General features: G+C 38.5%; 2 protein-coding genes across 3 annotated transcripts; one reads left to right on the top strand and one right to left on the bottom strand.

Moving 5' to 3' along the window:
• The first annotated feature begins 4,010 nt into the window (after positions 1 to 4,010).
• On the top strand, positions 4,011 to 7,975 carry LOC130997377 (magnesium transporter MRS2-4). 2 transcript variants are annotated; one of them, XM_057922665.1, is made up of 4 exons: positions 4,011 to 4,533; positions 4,772 to 5,217; positions 6,794 to 7,066; positions 7,534 to 7,975. In XM_057922665.1, exons 1-4 carry the CDS (start codon positions 4,263 to 4,265, stop codon positions 7,810 to 7,812), a joined length of 1,269 nt encoding a protein of 422 aa, XP_057778648.1. In that variant the 5' UTR covers positions 4,011 to 4,262; the 3' UTR covers positions 7,813 to 7,975. The 2 variants fall into 2 exon arrangements, with proteins under 2 accessions (XP_057778648.1, XP_057778647.1); XM_057922664.1 differs by having other exon boundaries at positions 4,063 to 4,533; positions 6,794 to 7,132.
• An 8,077-nt stretch (positions 7,976 to 16,052) lies between these two features.
• Positions 16,053 to 18,735, bottom strand: LOC130998262 (uncharacterized). The gene is made up of 3 exons (XM_057923694.1): positions 18,030 to 18,735; positions 16,514 to 17,855; positions 16,053 to 16,416 (listed from the first exon to the last, which is right to left on the bottom strand). The coding sequence occupies exons 1-3, from the start codon at positions 18,733 to 18,735 to the stop codon at positions 16,053 to 16,055; spliced, it is 2,412 nt and encodes an 803-aa protein (XP_057779677.1).
• Positions 18,736 to 20,570: the final 1,835 nt, after the last annotated feature.

Here is a 20,570-nt window from a genome sequence, read left to right as displayed (position 1 = left end):
AACCTTTTGAAGTTAACTGAAAGAGAAGACTTCAGTTAAACAAAGGTTGAAGACTGATACTGAAGATGACTTCAGTAGAGAGATATCAGTTAAGCATGAGACTTTAATTGATATTCACGTAGAGGTTCAGTCATGATTTAGAAACAGAGGAGTGTTATCAATCTTAATGATTATCCGAAGATTAGTCAGTTAGACTAATAACACTGACAACGGAAAACTTTTACTTTGAAAAAGCCTTTGATAAACACGTTGTCAGGTTAAGGTTTCACTTTGCGATTAATCAGTTTCAGTTAAGAACATGTTTGAGCACAGATAAGAAAGTAAGAACTGAAAGCGATAAAAGACAAATGATTTTTACGTGGTTCGGAACAAGTTCCTACGTCCACGATCAGTTGATCACACTGACAAACACTTTGGGTTTGTGCTTACGGGTGCACAACAAACCTTACAACTGAAAATCAAATTTTCAGTACCAACACACTGGGTTGGATTTCTCGCTCACTCTTAGCACACTAAGACACAACAATGCCTTTGCTAGCGTTGGCTAAGATCTCTTGGAGTCAGAACACTGGTCTGAACTCCGCTCTACTCAAACACTCTTTTCGCTCAATTGAAAGGAGTTTCGAAATACCAACTAGATCACAGAGAACAGGCTCTCTGTAATCGGAACTTAGGCTTTGGATATAGAGTGTATTTGCCTAAGGATCTCAGAGAATGTAGGTAATCAGTAGTCTGATTTTGGCTTTGTGAATTCTCTTCTTCGATTCAAACTTTGATGGCTTTGAATGGCTGAGTTGCAATTTCGGCAGCGCTTCAACTTGTGCTTTTGAATCGGTTAAGATTGAAGTGATCCTCGAGCTCTATTTATAGGAGAGGTCTTGAATAGATCAGTTGGCAGAGATGATCTTCAAGAATTCATTCGTTGTGAGAGTAATTTGAATTTGGGCTGAGATTTCAATCTTCGAGGTTCCTTGTTTGGAGAAAAACGGCGTCTTAGGTACAGGAGGTAAGGCGCCTCTGAAAAGTAATCACCAAAAATGAATGTTGTGCAAAGAAAGGACGATCCTCTGTATCTTTGCATTTAATGCGGCTGTACTTGGAGTGCGTGACTTCCTTTAAACTTCTGGAGATTCAGTCCGAGGAAGAATGTCAATTGATACTTGACTTTAGTATCAGTCCGCTGAATCCACATAGCCAGCATTGATGAATCAGTTAAGACTGATTCTTCAGTTGAGAAACTCGTTCACGCGGCCTCGCCGGTCTTCGGTGCTTTGGCGTCCAAGCCCGAGCCGAAGAGAGGAGGAAGAAGCGGCGTGTTCGCTGCGACAGAACAGGTCCACCGCGCTCGACTCCACCGGTGCGACGCCTCTTACGTCGGAGAGCTTCACGCAGTCTCGCCGCCACCTCGCCGTCGCCCCCCCGTGCCCGCGGCCAAGCCTGCCCTGGCGGGATTGTAACAGAGCTGCAGATGGTAGGGCGCTGCACACCAGAGCCACCGTTGCCGCCTCCTCCATCAAGGTGGTTGGCCTAGATCCGACGGTGATAGTGTTCGAACCAAGTTCAGCAAGCAGGCTTACCCAATTAATTCTCAGATCCGGCAGTGATGGTGTAACTGGTATTTAATTCCCAGATCTTGCTTCTTTTTTTTACATGGGGGAACTCCTAGAATATCTTGGAAATTGGAATTTGGAAAGGCAAAAGTGAAGTGAAATCGGCAGACTAATTTTAATTTGATCTTTGGCTCTTTGCTATTTTCTAAATTCTAATATAATAAAATATAAATAAATTAATTAATTAATTTGATAGTAAATCGGTTAAACCGATTAACCGGTTAACGACAAAGACACTAACCGGTAACCGAACCGAACAGGTAAAAACCAGTTTTCGGTTAACCGATAACCGGTTTTTCCGGTTCGGTTACGGTTTTAACCGGAAAACTGAAACCGTTTAACCACCCCTACCTACGAGAATTAGAGGATCGATTTCAAAGGTATTGGATTCCATCTGTCTTTCTTTTCGTTCATTTCCACGTGCAAATAGCTTACGATTCCAGGTCAGTTGTCGAATAGTGGCAAGGATCCTATCATTTAGGGGCGTGCATGTGATTTTCGGTTCAGTTTTTTGCTAAAATAAAAAAAAAATCGAACCGAACCAAACCGAATTAACCAAATAAATCGAATCGAAAAATCAATTTTTTTAGAATAAAAACTAAACCAAACTGAAAATTGAAATAATTTGAAGAAAACCGAAATACTGAAAAACCCAAAAAATTGATTAAAAAAAAAGAAAAATAAGAAAAAAGTAAATTAAATTGTTATTTAATACCAAAATTATATATATATATAATATTAAATAAATATAATTCGATTTTCGGCTTTATTCGATTTTTACAAAATCAAATCGAACCGAACCAAAAATAAAATTCTCTTAAAAAATAAAATCGAATCATATTTTAATATTTCTATTTGAACTAATTCGAATAATCGATTTTGATTATTTTGCTCGTCCATGATATTAATAATTTAATATCCCTCCAAAGTGAAAATATACTCTTTCAATTGCCTATTCAAATAAGAATAAAACTCCATACAAAGACTAATTAAAGTTATCTTAGCCAAAACATGAAACCTGATCATTTATAAGAGTAAGGGTTCGTGTGATACGATTCTTAGAAATGGTGTGATTAATAAAACTAAGATAAATAATATAGAAAAAGATTGGATTAATTATCTATTCAAGTGTTTGATAGGTAAAATAAAATTATAAGATAATTAATATTGTTGTTTGATAGAAATAATATAACTACTAAATGAGTAAATTGCAATTTTAACCTTATAAAAATATAAATAACTAAACTAAAAAAAATTAATTCGTGCTGATCTCCCCCAACAGGAAAAGATCTTGCAGCACCGCAGCACCTCATTCTCAATTTTTTTTTTGTTGCAAACACAATTCCTCACCCTCAACCCAAATCGTTGCAGACCAGCACCCCTCTCCCCCCCGAAATAGTTTTTTTTTTTGTTGCAAACACAATTCTCCACCCCAACCCAAATTGTTGCAGACCAGCACCCCCTCCTCCCCCAAATAGTTGCAGAACCACCATCCAAGCTTGGTCGGTCAACCCCAATCAAAAAAGCGTGGCGGCGGCCCGAGGCTCTCCCAGCGAGAAGTAACCTCTTTCCAAGCGCCGTCGGCCTACAACATAGCCCTGTTGCACCGCCGTCCTCCTCCCACCACCAAAAAAAAAGAAAAAAGTTCTCGCAACTGAAACTAGTGCCTTTGCGCCGCAAAACTACCACCATAGAAGGATAGCCATCGCTCCCCTCTCCCAAAGAAATATCGCAGAATCCACCGACGTCCAAAACTCAAAGCAGCGCCGCCGCCGCCGCCAACACCCTTTCACGCCATCCAAAAAAAAATTCTTGCAATTTGTTGAAGAACTCCTCTTCGCTGTGTCAAAGAGGCGAAGCAATATGGAGAGATTTGATATAGATTCCGATTTTAAAGTAATTTCAGGGAGAAAATTGTAAACATAAATTTAATCTCACTCACTGTTCAAAGTGATATTATTGAACTGGGAGGGAGCGACGGATGTATTTTCTCAAGTCTACAGTGTTCTTGGTGCGGGCTTAACCTCTTTTGCGGGTCGGAAGGATTATTGAGATACCCTATCAAACAGACAAAAATGGTGAGATAAATAGTGAATCTCACCTAATAATCCCTATCAAACATTGCCTAACAAGATAACATAATACTACAACACTTCGAAAAAAATACTCCATTCGTCCATAAAGGAACTTTCTCTTTTTTCTTTTTAGATGGTCTATAAAAGAACTTTCTACCTATTTTTGGATTATACCTCATCACTTATAAATATATTATTATTCTTATTTTTTATTTTTTCACTACTTTCAATACTAATTAAAAGATTTTTTTAATACTCTCGATAACATTTTTTTTTAAAACTTATGTCATTCCATCTTAAAAAGTTTTTTCGTGGGCGGAGAGAGGAGGAATGCAAATTTGGTCGCTTTATGAATGAAAGCAAGATAAAAGAGGCTTGGGTTGCGCCTCCACCGTTGAGTCTTGAATATCCCAAAAGTTGAGTGTGAAGAAGAAGAGTAACTAAACCTAACACACCTTTTTTTTTATGGAAGAAACCGAATTCCGGAAGAGGAATTTCTCCCCAATCCCATACCCTAGAGAGAGGTAGAAGAATTCAGAGAGAGAGAGAGAGACATACTGAGATTGCGGGTGAGGAGATGGGCAAGCTGACGTTCCGGCGGAAGAAGAAGTCCGCCCCGCCCACGCTACCTCCTCCTCCTCCGGCGATCGAGGCGGCGGCGGCCACTACGAGTAAGGCGTCCGCGAAGAAGAAGGCGGTCGGCTCGCGCCTCTGGATGCGGATGGATCGCCTCGGCCAGTCGGAACTGATCGAGTGTGATAAGTCTGTCATCATCAAGCGCGTCTCTATTCCCGCTAGGGATTTGAGGATTCTCGGGCCTATTTTCTCTCATTCCTCCAGCATTCTTGGTATAATTTTTTCCCCGATTATGCCTCTTTCACTCTGTTTCTTTTTGTGTGTGTATGCGTGTTGATTTTGTTGTAAGCTTTGTTTAAGCTTTGGAATTATTGTAAGTATGACATCGTGGATATTCAAATTACTGATCATCTAAGCCTTGTTTAAGCTTTGGAATTATTGTCCACAGCTAAGTTACAGTTGAATTTATTGGAATCTTGTATGTTAACTTCACCTTGTTAATTTTTGCAGCTAGGGAAAAAGCCATGATTGTCAATTTGGAATTCATAAGAGCAATAGTTACAGCAGAAGAAGTATTGTTACTTGATCCTCTTCAGCAGGAGGTTCTGCCATTTGTGGATCAGCTAAGACGGCAATTGCCTCAGAAAATCCCTTCTAAATATGTGTCAGACCAAATGGTCTCTCACGATAATGAAATGCAATCTGCCACTGCTGGACAATGGTTAGCTGCTCCAGAAACTGCTGAAGGGTTGCAAGACGAACTTCCTTTTGAGTTCCAGGTCCTCGAAATAGCATTAGAGGTTGTATGCACATATTTGGACTCCAGTGTTGCTGAACTTGAGAGGGATGCTTACCCGGCTTTAGATGAACTGGCCATAAGTGTTAGCACCAAGAATCTGGAGCATGTGCGGAGTTTGAAAAGCAATCTCACTCGTTTGCTTGCCCGGGTACAGAAGGTAAAATTCTTTGTTCTGATTGGAAGTTAATTATTTATGTAGCCAGATAACAGTATGTAATTTTGGTTAGACATATGAACCTTCAATGTCTTAAGTATCAAGGTGGCGCAGCTTATGCAAATGGATCTAGTTTCAAACCTTCTGTCATTAATGGTCCAAAAATGCTGTTTCCCTGTGTATCTCAGCCCAAAAATAGTGTTATTAGGTGTTGTGTTTTAACCATCATCAGATCCCAGCGTTATGTGGTAGTTCAGTTGTGTAGCTTCTCCTTTCACTTTTTCCATCTACAGTACCTATGCATATGAGATCAAATGTCATCTATGTTAAATATCATCTGGTTTGTTAATGCGGCTTTAGTGTGTCACTGATTTTTGTTGTGAGGTGTTCTCATGTCATTTTTCTTGTTCAAGCTTTGGCTTGATCACCTTGTTAATGATTGGTTGTTTTTCTGCATTAAAAGTAGGGTAAAAAATATTGTCAAGAGTCAAGACTTTTGGGCATCAAATGGAGGCGATAAGATCCTTCTCTTTCTGGTTTCATATTGCAATTGGAAATGCTAGATGCACGATGACATGCAAGTAAGGACTATTGATTGCTTTAGGATTGTTGAACTTGTTAGCTGACCTGCTAATTGGACCTCTGAAACTAGTCAAGTGATTCCAAGAAGTCTGTGCTCTTCAGTGTCAATAATTACAAATGGAGTTAGGTTTTCCTGTTCAGGAAGTAAGCCTGTAATAAAATGTTACAGTTCAAGCTTTTCATATCACTAGCACAGACTCATTGTTCCGGAAGCTATTAAAAATTTAAAACCATATAATAACCCAACTAGTCTTTGTACGTAACATATGGTACCATAAGTTCGAATTACTTAGTTGTGACTGACCTCATCCTTCAGCTGGAACTGCATTCTGATTTCTGGATCCACTGCCATCTCCCTCTTCTTTCAGATAACATTGGAAGTGAAGGTTTTTCTTTTTTTACCATCCAATAATCAGATTCTCTTATTGTGCATCCGTGAATTAATTTAATTTCCACTATGATGAAAGGAGTATATAAAAAAGTACTTGTTCTGCGTGTTGGGCAATGGGCATGCATACTTTGCGGTAGTTGGTTGGATTTTAGTAATTTTATCTGAGTAAGAACAACTAAATGTACTTTCAAGTCTATGTAAGGTTTGAGATTAAAAGTGTAAGGGTAGAATCTAAAGCAAGTAAAACTCCAAGAAGTGGTTTACGATTGTGTGGCTGTCCATGACTCGAGTACAAGTTGATTAGTCATACTTCACTTACAACTAAATGTACTTTCAAGACTATGTAAGGTTTTTCTCCTTCATAAGAGGAACTCTCTCCGTCCCACTAAAAGTGACCTGTATTCCATTTTGGTCCGTCCCACTATAAGTGACTTATTTCCATAAATAGAAAAATTTAACCCTTAAAAAGGTGTAGGCCCTACCACTTTTAATCAATTTACACCTTCTCCTTAACTTCCGTGCCGAAAAGTTTTGAGCCACTTATAGTGGGACGGTTGGAGTATTTATTTCCTCTCAAATTTTAATAAACACATCTAATGGTGATAGGTGAGGGATGAAATTGAACACCTTTTAGATGACAATGAAGATATGGCCCAACTATACCTTACTCGGAAGTGGATACAGAATCAACAAGCTGAGTCCTTAGGTCCTGCATCAAATAGCATTGTTCCTGGTGCACCTCATCTCCGCCGGCTCAACTCTGCCAGAAGTGGTAGTCTTGTGAGCAATTATCTGAATGACCAGGATGTAGAGGACCTAGAAATGTTGCTTGAAGCCTACTTCATGCAATTGGATGGCACCCGCAATAAAATTCTATCTGTGAGTTTTTTTTTCCCAGCACTCTATGTATTTCTTGATCTTGGCACCCACAATAAAATTCTATCTGTGAGTTTTCCCAGCACTCTATGTATAGCTATTTTTTATGTTAACTCATACTCAACCTGGTAAGATAATTGCAGTTTTGTAATTCTCAAGCATCAGTAATAAACTAAGTTTGTTAGTTGTGGTTTCTGTTTGGCTATTAAACCTCATAACTGTTGCCCTAGCTGCTTAACATATTACTTGTCGTACTTTATCTGGCAATACGTTTACCTGCCGTTGTTCCCTCTGGCGCAGATTTGTGCAAGCAAAGAGTTTTAAATATCCCAATTGCTGAAGTTCTTCCTTTTTCAACAGAGAATCTTAGTTTAAGAGCAAATTATGTGTTGTTCTTCCTAATCCTAGATTCTATTCAGCTACTGTAGTGCTGGGATAGTACTGATAGTCCGTATATGATAAACCTGCAGGTACGAGAATATATTGATGACACAGAAGATTATGTGAACATCCAACTTGACAATCAAAGAAACGAACTTATTCAGCTGCAGCTGACATTGACGAGTGCTTCATTCGCTATTGCAGTGGAAACCGGTCTAGCTGGGATATTTGGAATGAATATTCCGTGCACGCTGTACGAAACCAACGGCATATTTTGGGAAGTTGTTGGGCTTATGACGGCCGTGTGTGTGGTGCTATTCGTTCTTGTTCTGGGATACGCTAGATGGAAGAAGCTCATTGGGACTTGAGGTATACAACCTCTCGACAATAATTGGAATAGTAAATACAAGTTTTATTCATGAATTTATTTCTACATCCTTCAATTTCTTCACTTGTAATACTAGTTTAGCTATTATACGTACCAAATGTTTCACTCAGGGTGTTTTAATGGCCACCAAATCCTCTGCTTTCCCTCGTTTCTTTCCAACGCAGTAAATTAGGAGTAATTTTTAACTGTTAGGTGATGGAAAGATGCTTGCATGAATGAGAGAGAATTGTGAAAGAGGAAGTGTCATTCATAATACTATTATAACTCCCTTGAAACAAGCAATATTTTTATATCGAAAACCATGGCATTCCCCAGTCCGCCTTGTACAAAATTAAAGACTGACTACATATTACACCCACTCTCATTTTCAAGAAATAAAAACATTTGTTCATGAGAAAGGAAAATGGAAATTATACACAACTATACATTGGACTATGAATCTATGATGTTTGTAAAATCCTCTATATATCAAGCAGTCAACATTTACTTGAATTTCAATGATATATACACATGAAATTAAAAACATTAGATCCACTAATACAACATAAACTTTTGAAGCTAGTTATGATATATACTCATGTCGGGGCGAATGCTTTGTTTCGGAGGATTCTGAGATAATGAATCTGAAGATTTGCAAAAATGTGTGTCCGACAAATAATTTTTAGTATGTTTCATGTGTTTTAAGATTGTAGATCAATCTGGACCATTAATTAAAAGAGGCGGACTGCACAAATGAATGACACGTGGTGTTGACATTAAAAGATTTCATTCATATAAAAAAATATGGAGAGGCAAAACAATCATTTTTTCGTCTCTTTAAAAATATGCATATGAAAAAATATAACACTGCATATTGCACAATAGAACAATGCATATTATAAAACAGAATCATGCATGACTAATGGCAAAAAAATATGTACACTGAACCATGCATTCATGTAAACTGAACTATGCATATTGTCATATTGTGTCACTGAACAATGCATTCAATTTTATAATATGCATTGTTCTTTTGTATAGTATTTATATCCAATGTTATACATTGTTGTACTTACCTTTATGCATAATTGTGTTCAATTATATGCATAATTATGGCGGCAACGAGCAGCAGCGAGAGGCATCAGAGGGGTCGCATAGTGATACTTTCTCATGCATATTTCTATCTAACGTTATGTATATATGTGTTCAAATATATGTATAATTTTGACGGCGGTCGTGCCAAAAAAATGATTTTTCGACAATTTTTTTTTTAAATTAAAAAAGTTATTTTATTTTTATTTTATCCATGTGTGTATTTTTTTCTTGGAAGTTCTTGGAATGAATCTGTCATGTGTCACGTTCCTAGGGCTCCACATACACATGTACTGGATAAAAATCTGTCATGTGTCATGCATTGTGTGGTCCATATTTGGATCTATATATTCCTTAAGAAAATGGGTTCTATATGATCTCTTCCCTAGGGAGGGGCTACACTAAAAATAGCTCTTAAATTATAAAATACGAACCATCTAAAATGTATGAATTCTATATAGAACACATATGAATTTTCTGTGTAAATGTATGAATTGTGAAAAATGAAATTTTCGCTACCTGTGAAATTCGAACTCAGGATCATGAATTCATTCAAAAAGGTGATGAATCAAGCGTAGATCTTAATGATCTCAGAGCCGAAAATGGTTCCTACCCACCCGCTCTTCCCTATATATATATATCACAAAACTCCTGTGAAATCGGTTTCGCAGAAGACCACCTGTATATATATATATATATATATATATATATATAGTGATAATATTTTCATTCGACACAAAAATTATATGTCAGCAACACTTTTATTAACTATTTAGTTTTGTTGAGCCCATTTAGATTTTCTTTTTTCAAAAAAAAAAAAAACTAAATGGGTCTGCAGGAATTGGGATTCGACTACAAATGTGATTCTGACAAAATTATACTATATGATAGCATTGTTTGTGCTAAGAGCATCCGCATTGGTGTTACATGATAGCTTACTTTATGAGGGGGACCACATGGTGTAAAGAGGCTGTATTGGGGTTACATGATAGCTTACATGATAGTTTTAGTTTTGATTTTTCCATTTTTCATTTAAGTTTAATTTCATAAATTTAAATTACACAATTTACTTCAAATTTAAATTGCATTAATTTTGAAATCCTAAAAATTACATAAAACTTAATAAAATAAAAACAAATCCTACAAATAACTATTCCGGCCCAAGAGGTTCGAAACGTGCCCAAACATGCTCCATCAAATCATATTGGAGCGCGGCGTGCAACTGCCTATCTCGGAGAAGGGCATCTCTTTGCACATATTCCTTGAATGAAACTGGGGTTGCTCGACCACTCTCCGTCGAGTCACTGCTAGACGCCCCATGTCCCGCGTCGTCATCTCTCCAATTGGTTGCTCCTTCACCTTCGTGCTCCACAATCATGTTGTGGAGAATGATGCAACACAGCATGATGTTCCGGAGGTGCTCCAGGTACCAATTTCGCGCGGGACTGCGAATGATTCCCCACCGAGCTTGAAGGACTCCAAAGGCACGTTCGAAATCCTTTCGTGCTGATTCTTGCATCTTCTTGAACCTCGCCTCCTTATGATTTGTCGCCATCGGTGGACTCTTGACGAAGCAACACCACTCCGGATATATGTCGTCGCACAAGTAGTAGCACATCTGGTAGTAGCGATGGTTCGCCTGAAAGAGCACAGGCGGGGCAGTTCCATCCAACACGTCGGCGAAGAGAGGCGACTGATTGAGAACGTTGATGTCGTTGTTCGAACCAGCGACACCGAAGAAGGCATGCCAAATCCACAGATCGTGGGATGCAACGGCCTCCAAGATCAAGGTTGGCTCCCCTTGATCACCGCGTGTATATGCGTCGTGCCACGCCTTAGGGCAATTCTTCCACCCCCAATGCATACAATCAAGACTCCCGAGCATCCCGGGAAATCCGTGTCGAGCCTCGTGCATCTGGGTAAGGCGTGTGATGTCCTCCGGCGTTGGACGGCGCAGTTAATGGGCTCCAAAAGCCCGGATGACCGTCTTGCAGAACTTCTTGAGGCATACACGCCCGGTGGAGTCGGCGACTTTGAGATACTCGTCAAAAGTATCCGCACTGACGCCGGTGGCTAACTGGCGGATAGCCGACGTGCATTTCTGCAACGGGGAAAGAGAGTCCCGACCTATTGCATCAGTGGTCATCTGGAAGTAAGTATCTTCACCTTGAACAACCTCGACGATGCGCAAGAACAACTCCTTCTGCATTCGAAAACGCCGTCAGAAAAATGTAGGTCCGTACGTCGGATTGTCGTTGAAGTAGTCTTGCATAAGACGTAGATGGGCTTCCTCTCGATCACGGTGGACGTAAGACCGGGGACGTTTCGCACGTCCCGCCTCCGACGCCGGCTGGGCGTAGATGTGAGCAAGCAATTGTTTCTGCAACTCTATCTCCTCCATGATCGCGTGAGCTACACCGTCGGATGAATCAGACGACAAACCGTGGTCGGATTCCGCCATTGTAGGAAGAAAAAAGAAGAAAAGGCTTGAAGTGTAGATTGAAAGAGGAGAATTGTGGAGTGAAAGTGAGGAAGAAGAAGGAGGAAGATGGAATATAAAGAGAAGAAAAAAAAAATCGAACGGTCAAATTTGGCACGGAAACTGAGGCAGTCAAAGCTGCCTTCAAATTCAAAATTTAATTTTTTTTAAAGGCGCGTGTAAAACACGCGCCTATTTTCAACGGTTGTGAGGGCTACACGATAGAACGTGTAGCCCTCGTGTAAGTGTTTGCTGCATCGGTTACACGATAACAACCTTACACGTGTAGGCTGTTATCGTGTAACCGTTGCAGATGCTCTAAGGAATTTGGCAATGTATAGTTGATAAACTTGATTTAGGTCGTCATAATTGAAGTTCATCAAATCAAATAAAAGTATCTTAGTTATAAACGAAGTACTCCCTCCGTCCCAAACAAAATGTCCAATTTCTTTTCAGCACGAAGATTAAGAAATGTGTATAAAGTAGATAAAGTGGGTTGATGAAAATTATTTAAATATTAAGTATAGAGAGAGAGTGTATTGCCAAAAAAGGAAACAAGACATTTCGTTTGGGACAGCCCAAAAAAGAAAACAAGACATTTCGTTTGGAACAGATGGAGTATTATTTTTTGTGTGGTGCCAAAAATTTTGTGCTTGTTGTGATATGCAATAGTCGCCTAATATGTTGATTACCTGTCTTTTAATAGTAACAAATAAATTTGACGATCACGTGACGGCAAATTCTAACATGAGCTCTTTAACTTCATTAACATTAACAATTTACGGCTTTATCACTAAATTAATATACCCACACTATTGGTTATTTTTCTTAATTTTTACCAATCAATCATTGCTTTTTATATACATTAGCATTTACATTTCGTGCAATATACGTAAAATATTTTTATATTAATATAAGTGTAAATATATGAAACTATCCACTTTGAAAAAATGTCTATGGAAACTACCCACTTTGAAAAAAGTGGCTTTGATGTTGATAGGTAGACATTGAAAATTGAAAAAGTTCTTACACTTTCTTACACAAGTACAATTGGTGTAAGAAAGGTGTAAGATAGGTAGTTAAGAAGGGTTCAAAATCTGAGAAAATGACATTAATTGCTAACTCACGTCAGTTTCAAGCACTGTAGGTTTAAAATTTTTGATAAAATAGGCTACGTTTGTGCGTTATAAAATATCAATACGCAGGAAAAAAAGTTTTCAAATTTAGGTATATTGTGAACAAAAAATATTCTAAAGCCAATGGAGTAACAAGCCTCCCATAAACCCAAGCCTCCTGCATAAGCCTCGAGGTATTTTCACGCGCGGCTTTTGCAGAAGGCTAGGGTTTATGGGAGGCTTGTTACTCCATTGGCTTTATAATATTTTTTAGTTGACAATAAATCTAAATTTGAATTTTTTAGATTTTTTTAATGTTTTATAACCCACAAACGTGCCCTCATTTCGTATTATATATATATATATATATATATATATATATATTCTAAAAAAATACATATGAGTGATCCAAAATGATGATATTTATATAAATAATTAAATAGATATAATCAAATATATATATATATATATATATATATATATATATATATAAACAAATACGAAATTAGGGCACGTTTGTGGGTTATAAAACATTAATAAAAATGCTAAAAAAATTCAAATTTAGGTATATTGTGAACAAAAAAATATTGTAAAGCCAACGGAGTAACAAGCCTCCCATAAACCCAAGCCTCCGGCAAAAGCCGCGTGTTAAAATACCCCAAGGCTTATGCATGAGGCTAGGGTTTATGGGAGGCTTGTTGCTCCATTGCCTTTAGAAAAAATAATCTATTCACAATATACCTAAATATGATTTTTTAGCATTTTTATTAATGTTTTATAACCCACAAACGTATATATATAAACAAATACGAAATTAGGGCAAGTTTGTGGGTTATAAAACATTAATACAAATGCTAAAAAAATTCAAATTTAGGTATATTGTGAACAAATAAATATTTTAAAGCCAACGGAGTAACAAGCCTCCCATAAACCCAAGCCTCCGGCAAAAGCCGCGTGTTAAAATACCCCAAGGCTTATGCATGAGGCTAGGGTTTATGGGAGGCTTGTTACTCCATTGGCTTTAGAAAAAATAATCTGTTCACAATATACCTAAATTTGAATTTTTAATCATTTTTATTAATGTTTTATAACCCACAAATGATGATATTTATATAAATAATTAGAATGACCCAAAATAATTCACGGATATATATACTGAAAATAATTCACAACAAATAAACAATAGGAATCCACATTGATTTGTAGTAATCCACATTGGAACCAAAAAAAGATAAATGCGCCTTTTGAGATAGATTGGACGGCAAGCTCACGGGTGATCAAAGGGGAATTTGACCCAATGAGTACAAGAGGAATTCAAGGCTTTTGTTATTGTAAGGCTCACGGGTTTATAAAACATTGAGAATCTCACGTCCAGGCTTGAAAGATAATATATATCACGAGTTTGAAGAATGAATTCAAGGCTTTTGTAATTCAAGAGAATCTCACCCTTAGGTTAAATATACCCAAGTCGCCCCACTCATTCAAACCAAAGCCGCCCCTTTGCAAATTTTGTGCTCCTTCAAGAATTCATTCGCGGCTTCAAGAATACAAGGCTTCAAGGCATACTCCATGGCATAGTCCATGGCTACTTCCTCAAACCAAGTAAGCATCGAATCTCCTCAAACCAACGCATTTCTGTCAATCATACTTTCGCCCCTATATATGTGTATGTATTTATCTGTGTTCGAAGCTGTATATATATATTCACAATTTCTGAGTAAGCTGTAGGTTGATGCAGCAAGCTGATTTGATAGATGGGATTGATGCTCGGACCACTGTCATATTGGATACAGAATTCTTCGTAAGCATTAATTATTCTGCGCTTACAATCAAATATTCCATTAATATAATATTTTTTTTAAACAGATATATTTGGAAAAGGAATTCAAGATCCTCATGGATGCTGCTCGTGCAATGTTCCCCGATAAGAAAGAATCAAAGCTTTTGGAAAGCGACATGCCTTATCGTAACTGGGTCCCGCACCCCAACCGCTTGTATGCAGTGTATGGCCAACGAACCTCATCGACTCAAAATGATTGGATGGATGCCACACAGGTACTCATATATGCCTATATTATAAATGCTTTCGAAGCTGTTGATCAATAAAGTGTTAACCAATTGTATTTGCGTGTGCAGGTCATTATGCCTATATTTATAGACGGCCGTTTCATTACCTGTAGAGTCGATATGCTCACGGGTAATTGTGACGTCTTCGACGCTCAGTGGTTCAAAACGTTGGCACAACCGCGCCGGACCCAGCTGATCCAACTAAAGCCGCTGCAATGCCTTTTTAGTAGGCTGCTTGACGTGGCTTTGTGGTTTCAGAGGACGAGGATTGTCCATAATCCAATAGAGAACCTCAGCTGGCGTAAATTGAACATCCGCTATGCCGATATGACTGAAATGTTTCACCAGCCTGACCAGTGCAGCTCTGGTGTCTATGCGTGCATGTCTGTGGAGCAGTTGATTTCAGGGTCGCCGAGCATTAAGTGGGGCGATCAGCATGCCACTGACTATAGGCGTAAGATAGCCAGTAGCATCTTCGAGTTTTGCGTACCAGCTGATATTTGATTATGTAGTATTGACATTTTTATGACTATTTTATGAAAAAACAATCCTAGTTGCTTGATATTTGAATATCTGTAATTCAATATTTCATTTCACTTTTTTATCAATTGCATCTTACATAAAATTGAAAAATAAGCTGAATTAACCAACAAGCCTCCCAAAAATGAAGGTCTGGAGGCATAAGCCATTGACCAAAACGTCAAAGGCTTTTAGCGCCGGCATATCATTTTTGGGAGGCTTGTGGGTTTTTTCAGCTTATTTTTCAGTTTTAGGCATTACCAAGGCTTCTTAAGTTATATTATGTCATGTACTCAACTTTTGTTGTACACATTATATGTTTGTCAAACTTCTCAGTCATAATTACAACTCATAGTTGTCATGACATGTCAATGGTGGTCATAACTATAGAAGTCTAATTTCTATTTACAATTTGTAAAATCTGAGAGTTGAAAAACTTCTACAACATCATAAAAACTCTAAAACTCCAACAAGCCTCCCAAACATTTGTGTGGGCGATCACAAGCCGCCCATAAAATGATGAACGGCTTTTGCTCGTGCACTCAACTTTTTGGGAGGCTTGTTCAATGTTTAGAGTTCTTATGATTCCTTACATATATTTCAATTGATATCCCAAAGAAAACCATTTATTATTATCCGTCATGAACATATCAATTAATCCAATAAGGGTGAATATCTGTAATTTTATTTTTCACTTTTATATCGATTGAATCCTATATAAAACATGTAATTAATATGAATTAACCAACAAGCCTCCCAAAAATGAAGGTACTTCGGCACAAGCCGTGTACAAAAAAAGACAAAGGCTTGTTCTTAAGTACAATTATTTTTGGGAGGCTTGTTTGTTAATTCATATTAATTCCATGTCTTACACATAATAAAGGTGTAATAAGGTATTTGTAATCCAAATGAATAACATTTATTGTACTTAATAACATCAACATAAACTGAATACAATAGGAAATTCAACTACTCATCGCCAACCGTACCCTTGCATGCTCTACGTGTGTGACCAGTCTTGCCACATATACCACACGCTTTGGGTGCTCGTTTATTTTTACTACTTGATGCCTCTGCTGTGGTTGTCGTCTCACTCTCCGCTGTAGTTGTCCTCTGACTCGTCCTCTCACCAACTGAACGAATTCGAGATTCTCTTGGTCGCCCAGCTTGTCGCCGAGAAAGATTTGGCAAAACAATCCTAGTTGCAATTTTAAAAGGTATTTCCCAATGCTCTAAGGGAGGCAAGTGATTAATGACACCAGAGTATGTGGCAATCAGTGAACTCCGCTTGTAGTAAATGTGCACGTGATCGTCCACTGACTCGTTCGCCTGACTGCAAAAAGAATGATTATATTTAGTAAGCCTCACTGTAATTTTGTTAAAAAAAATTATAAATAGCATACGTAATGGCTGCAATCGCATGAGAACACGGCATGCTGTCCAGGTTGAATTCATTGCATTCACAGCTTCCCTTTTGAAGGTCAACAATAAAATGGCGACCACCAGCACGAACCCTATATATTCTACCAGTGGTCCTCTTGGCAGTGTAACGACGACTTTTTGGTATCTCCGCACTAATCTTCTGTGTTGCCACCGGAGTAAGAATGTCGTCGCTCTCTTGTGCGGCTGCAAGTCTGTCATTGAACCAGTGCTCCAGAACCATCCTGATTGCCTCTAACATGGAGCATATGGGAAGACGTCTGGCCCACAACAAGCGTGCATTCAAAGACTCGGCAGCATTGGATGTAAGAAAACTATAGCAGTTCACCGGACATTGTGATCGCGCCCACTTCTCAGGGCCTACACGCATCAACTTCTCGTACGCCCTCGGCTTCAACTGAGCCATAGACGACATTGCACGTGTAAAATCTGAGTGCTCGTAGGCGTATGCAGCCTGGCGGAAAAGCTCAACAACAGCTTGCCCGTAACCCTTGATCTTGTTCAACAAGTGATAGTAGCAAATACCATGGGTAGCATTCGGTAACTCACTCTTCACAGCATTAGCAATGGAGATATGCGCATCAGAGACAACGAGTAAGTTGTCGGGCTGGCCGCAAGCTTGCCTCACATGTGACAGGAACCACTTCCAGGACTCATCATTCTCGATCGGACCGACACCAAATGCCAAGGGGAAGACTTGCTCGTTTCCATCTTTTGCCACGGCGACGAACAAAATACCATTGTTCTTCCCCTTCAGGTGTGTACCGTCGACCACAATCACTGGTCGAAGATGAAAGTAGAAAGGTGAGATGGAAGCCCCAAGAGCAACAAACAGATGTTTGAACCGGCAGTTTTCGTCCACTTCCAAATCATACAAGGTGCCTGGATTCGCTTGCTTTAGGGCATGAAGATATTTTGGCAGCAGAAGGAACGAATCATCAATTCGACCGTATATCATCTCGAGCCCGAGATTTCTTGCACGCAGCGCGACACCATATTTGATTATGACGCCGAATTCACGTATCAACTCTGCCACAATAGATTTCGGCTTAATGATCTCTCCATCATCACGTATTCTTTTTGCAACATAAGCAGCAACTACATTCGAGTGTGCCTTGATTGGTTTCAATATGCCCAGTTCTCCTTCACATGAATGCTTTTTGAACTTATGCACTCCCCACATCCCTCCGCCGTGACAAGATGTACGCAAATCGAACTTGCACTTCTCAGAGGGCTTGCACTTGAAATAGAGGCGTCCCTGATCTGAGCGGTCAACTTTTGCCTCAGTGCCTTGCTTCATATTCCACAAGCCAACAGCAAGGACCAGTTCTTCTTTACTGTTGTAAAAAGAATTCTTCCCCAATTCATCAACTCTGGCCAGGTCACTCTCGCGAGCAACGAGCGAAGCCGTGGCGTCCACTGGAATCAACGGAACTATCCAATTAGTTAGATCATCGGTGTCGTCCGTCGAATTTCCATGACGGGTTCTACTTTGTCGGATCCAACCTGCTCGCTCAGCTGCCGTGAACTCTATCAGATCATCGTCTAATAAATCCTCAGAGGCATTGGAATCTGTGCTCGACTCGTTCGCAGGATCGTATTCTTCATCATCTTTGTCAGAATCGTCATCAGGATCTTCGGCGTCGTCTTCAGGTTCTTCATCTTCGTCGTTAGGATCTTCATCTGTCCGCACCTGCTTGAATCTTCCGCACATTTCATTAAGGCTTTCCGTTTGATTCCATGCGGATTCGTCCAACGGTTGCCCATCCCATGAAAAGTATTGTGTTGGAAGCGAGCTCTGGCCATCATGATACGACGTATCATGATATGACGTCTCATATTGACTTGATTGTGATTCATATTCGTGTCCCGAAGGATGGGCAAAATCAACAGAAGGAATGTACGCTTCTTCAACCGAACCGTTTATGTGCTCAACGTACACCATGGGATATTCGGCAGTTTTCAACAAGCCTTCCACGTCATCGTCGGTGGTCAAGCCACATTTCGTCTCTCGGCCAAATCGATTGGTCGCCAAATAATACAATTGGTAGTTCGGGCTCATCGAATGCGTCATCATAATATTGTTGATGCTGTACATCAGGCTTGCAATAGTTTCGTTGAAGAGGGGAAGAACCTCTGTATCCCCGCCAACGTAGTATATACCATCGACGGCTCCATTGTATCTCACATATACGTATCTCACGAATTCCATCTATAAAACCACATAAATATAGTATTAAAATATGCCTAACAACCTAAACACATCACAATAAGCACGAAAACGAAACAAGCCTCCCAAACATCACTACCCGCCGGCACTAGCCTCTGACCTTGTGTGGTCGGTGGCTAGTGTCGCCGGCTAATCAGTTTTGGGAGGCTTGTTTCGTTTTCGTGTTAAGTACGTTCTATTAAGCTAGAAACAAGTTTAATATCTTCATAAAATACTTTATTATTAAAATAATAACTTATTTCATAAATATAATGTAAAAATAACGATACATTTGTTATAAAATATCAATACGAAGGCAAAAAAATAATATTTATGTATATTGTGAACACAAATAAAATTACAAAGACAACAGAGTAACAAGCCTCCCATAAACTCTAGCCTCTTGCAAAAGCCGCACGTAAAAATAACCCGCGGCGTATGCAGGAGGCTAGGGTTTATGGGAGGTTTGTTACTCATTTGGCTTTAGAATATTTTTGTTTCACAATATACATAAATAGGAAGAATATGAGATAATCACCATGAATATAATGTAAAACATGCTCTTTTAATTAAAACCAACATACAATCAAACATGAAAACGATAATTTATACGAAGAATATGAGATAATCACCTTTTGAGGCAGAAATTCAACACAAATTGCACCACCTCTCGCAAAAAACCACTTCTCAAATCTTTAGGGATATATTCTTCAATTTCTTCTCTAAACTCACGAAAATCTATGAGTATTTGAATTTGTGTTTTCTCATTCACACATGCAGCCTTTATAAGGACTAATATTAGATTCCTTACAAATCCACGTGAAATTTATTGTTCATTTAGTACAATTCAACCTATTATTTCATGTGCAATGGAATGCATGCATAAAGTGAGCATTAAAGCCTCACTACCATCCAACCTTTTGCAGAGTCACCTTCTCTTACATTTCATGTCAGCATGTACTTTTTTTCTGAAAAATTAACAAAAAAAATACAAATACAAAATAAGGATATGTATGTTACGTTGAAACATTCATGACAATGCGAAAAATTACAAAATAATATATATTGTGAAACTAAAAAGTATTTTCTACCTAGCAGACCAACAAGCCTCCCAAAAATCGTTCGCGGGAATCACTAGCCTTCGGTGAATTAACACGAGGCTAGTGACGCCGACTAATACTTTATGGGAGGCTTATCACATGTTTAGCTAGATAACATTATATTGGTTCAGAATATATGAGGTTGGATATTTTTAATTGATAATTTCCTATTATTTTATGTGCAATTCTATAATTTTATGTGTAATTCTATTATTTTATGTGCAATCAAATCATAGATAAAGTGACTATTATTACCCCCACTATAATACAAATTTTGACAGATTCACTCTCTCTCATGTTTCACATCTATGTGTACTTTTTATACTTAAAAAAAAATGAAACTTAAAATTTATAAAAATAACGATACATATGTTATAAAATATCAATACGAAGGCAAAAAAAATAATATTGATGTATATTGTGAAGAAAAAAAAATTACAAAGGCAACAGAGTAACAAGCCTCCCATAAACCCTAGCCTCCTGCAAAAGCCGCGCGTGAAAATAGCTCGAGGCTTATGCAGGCGGCTTGGGTTTATGGGAGGCTTGTTACTCCATTGGCTTTAGAATATTGTTTGTTCACAATATACCTAAATTTGAAACTTTTTTCCTGCGTATTGATATTTTATAACGCACAAACGTAGCCTATTTTATCAAAATTTTTAAACCTACAGTGCTTGAAACTGACGTGAGTTAGCAATTAATGTCATTTTCTCAGATTTTGAACCCTTCTTAACTACC

Source organism: Salvia miltiorrhiza, chromosome 8 (assembly GCF_028751815.1).
Source record: "Salvia miltiorrhiza cultivar Shanhuang (shh) chromosome 8, IMPLAD_Smil_shh, whole genome shotgun sequence".
Taxonomy (NCBI): domain Eukaryota; kingdom Viridiplantae; phylum Streptophyta; class Magnoliopsida; order Lamiales; family Lamiaceae; genus Salvia; species Salvia miltiorrhiza.
Note: the sequence above shows the minus strand (reverse complement) of the source record. Positions and strands in the feature narration are given on the sequence as shown.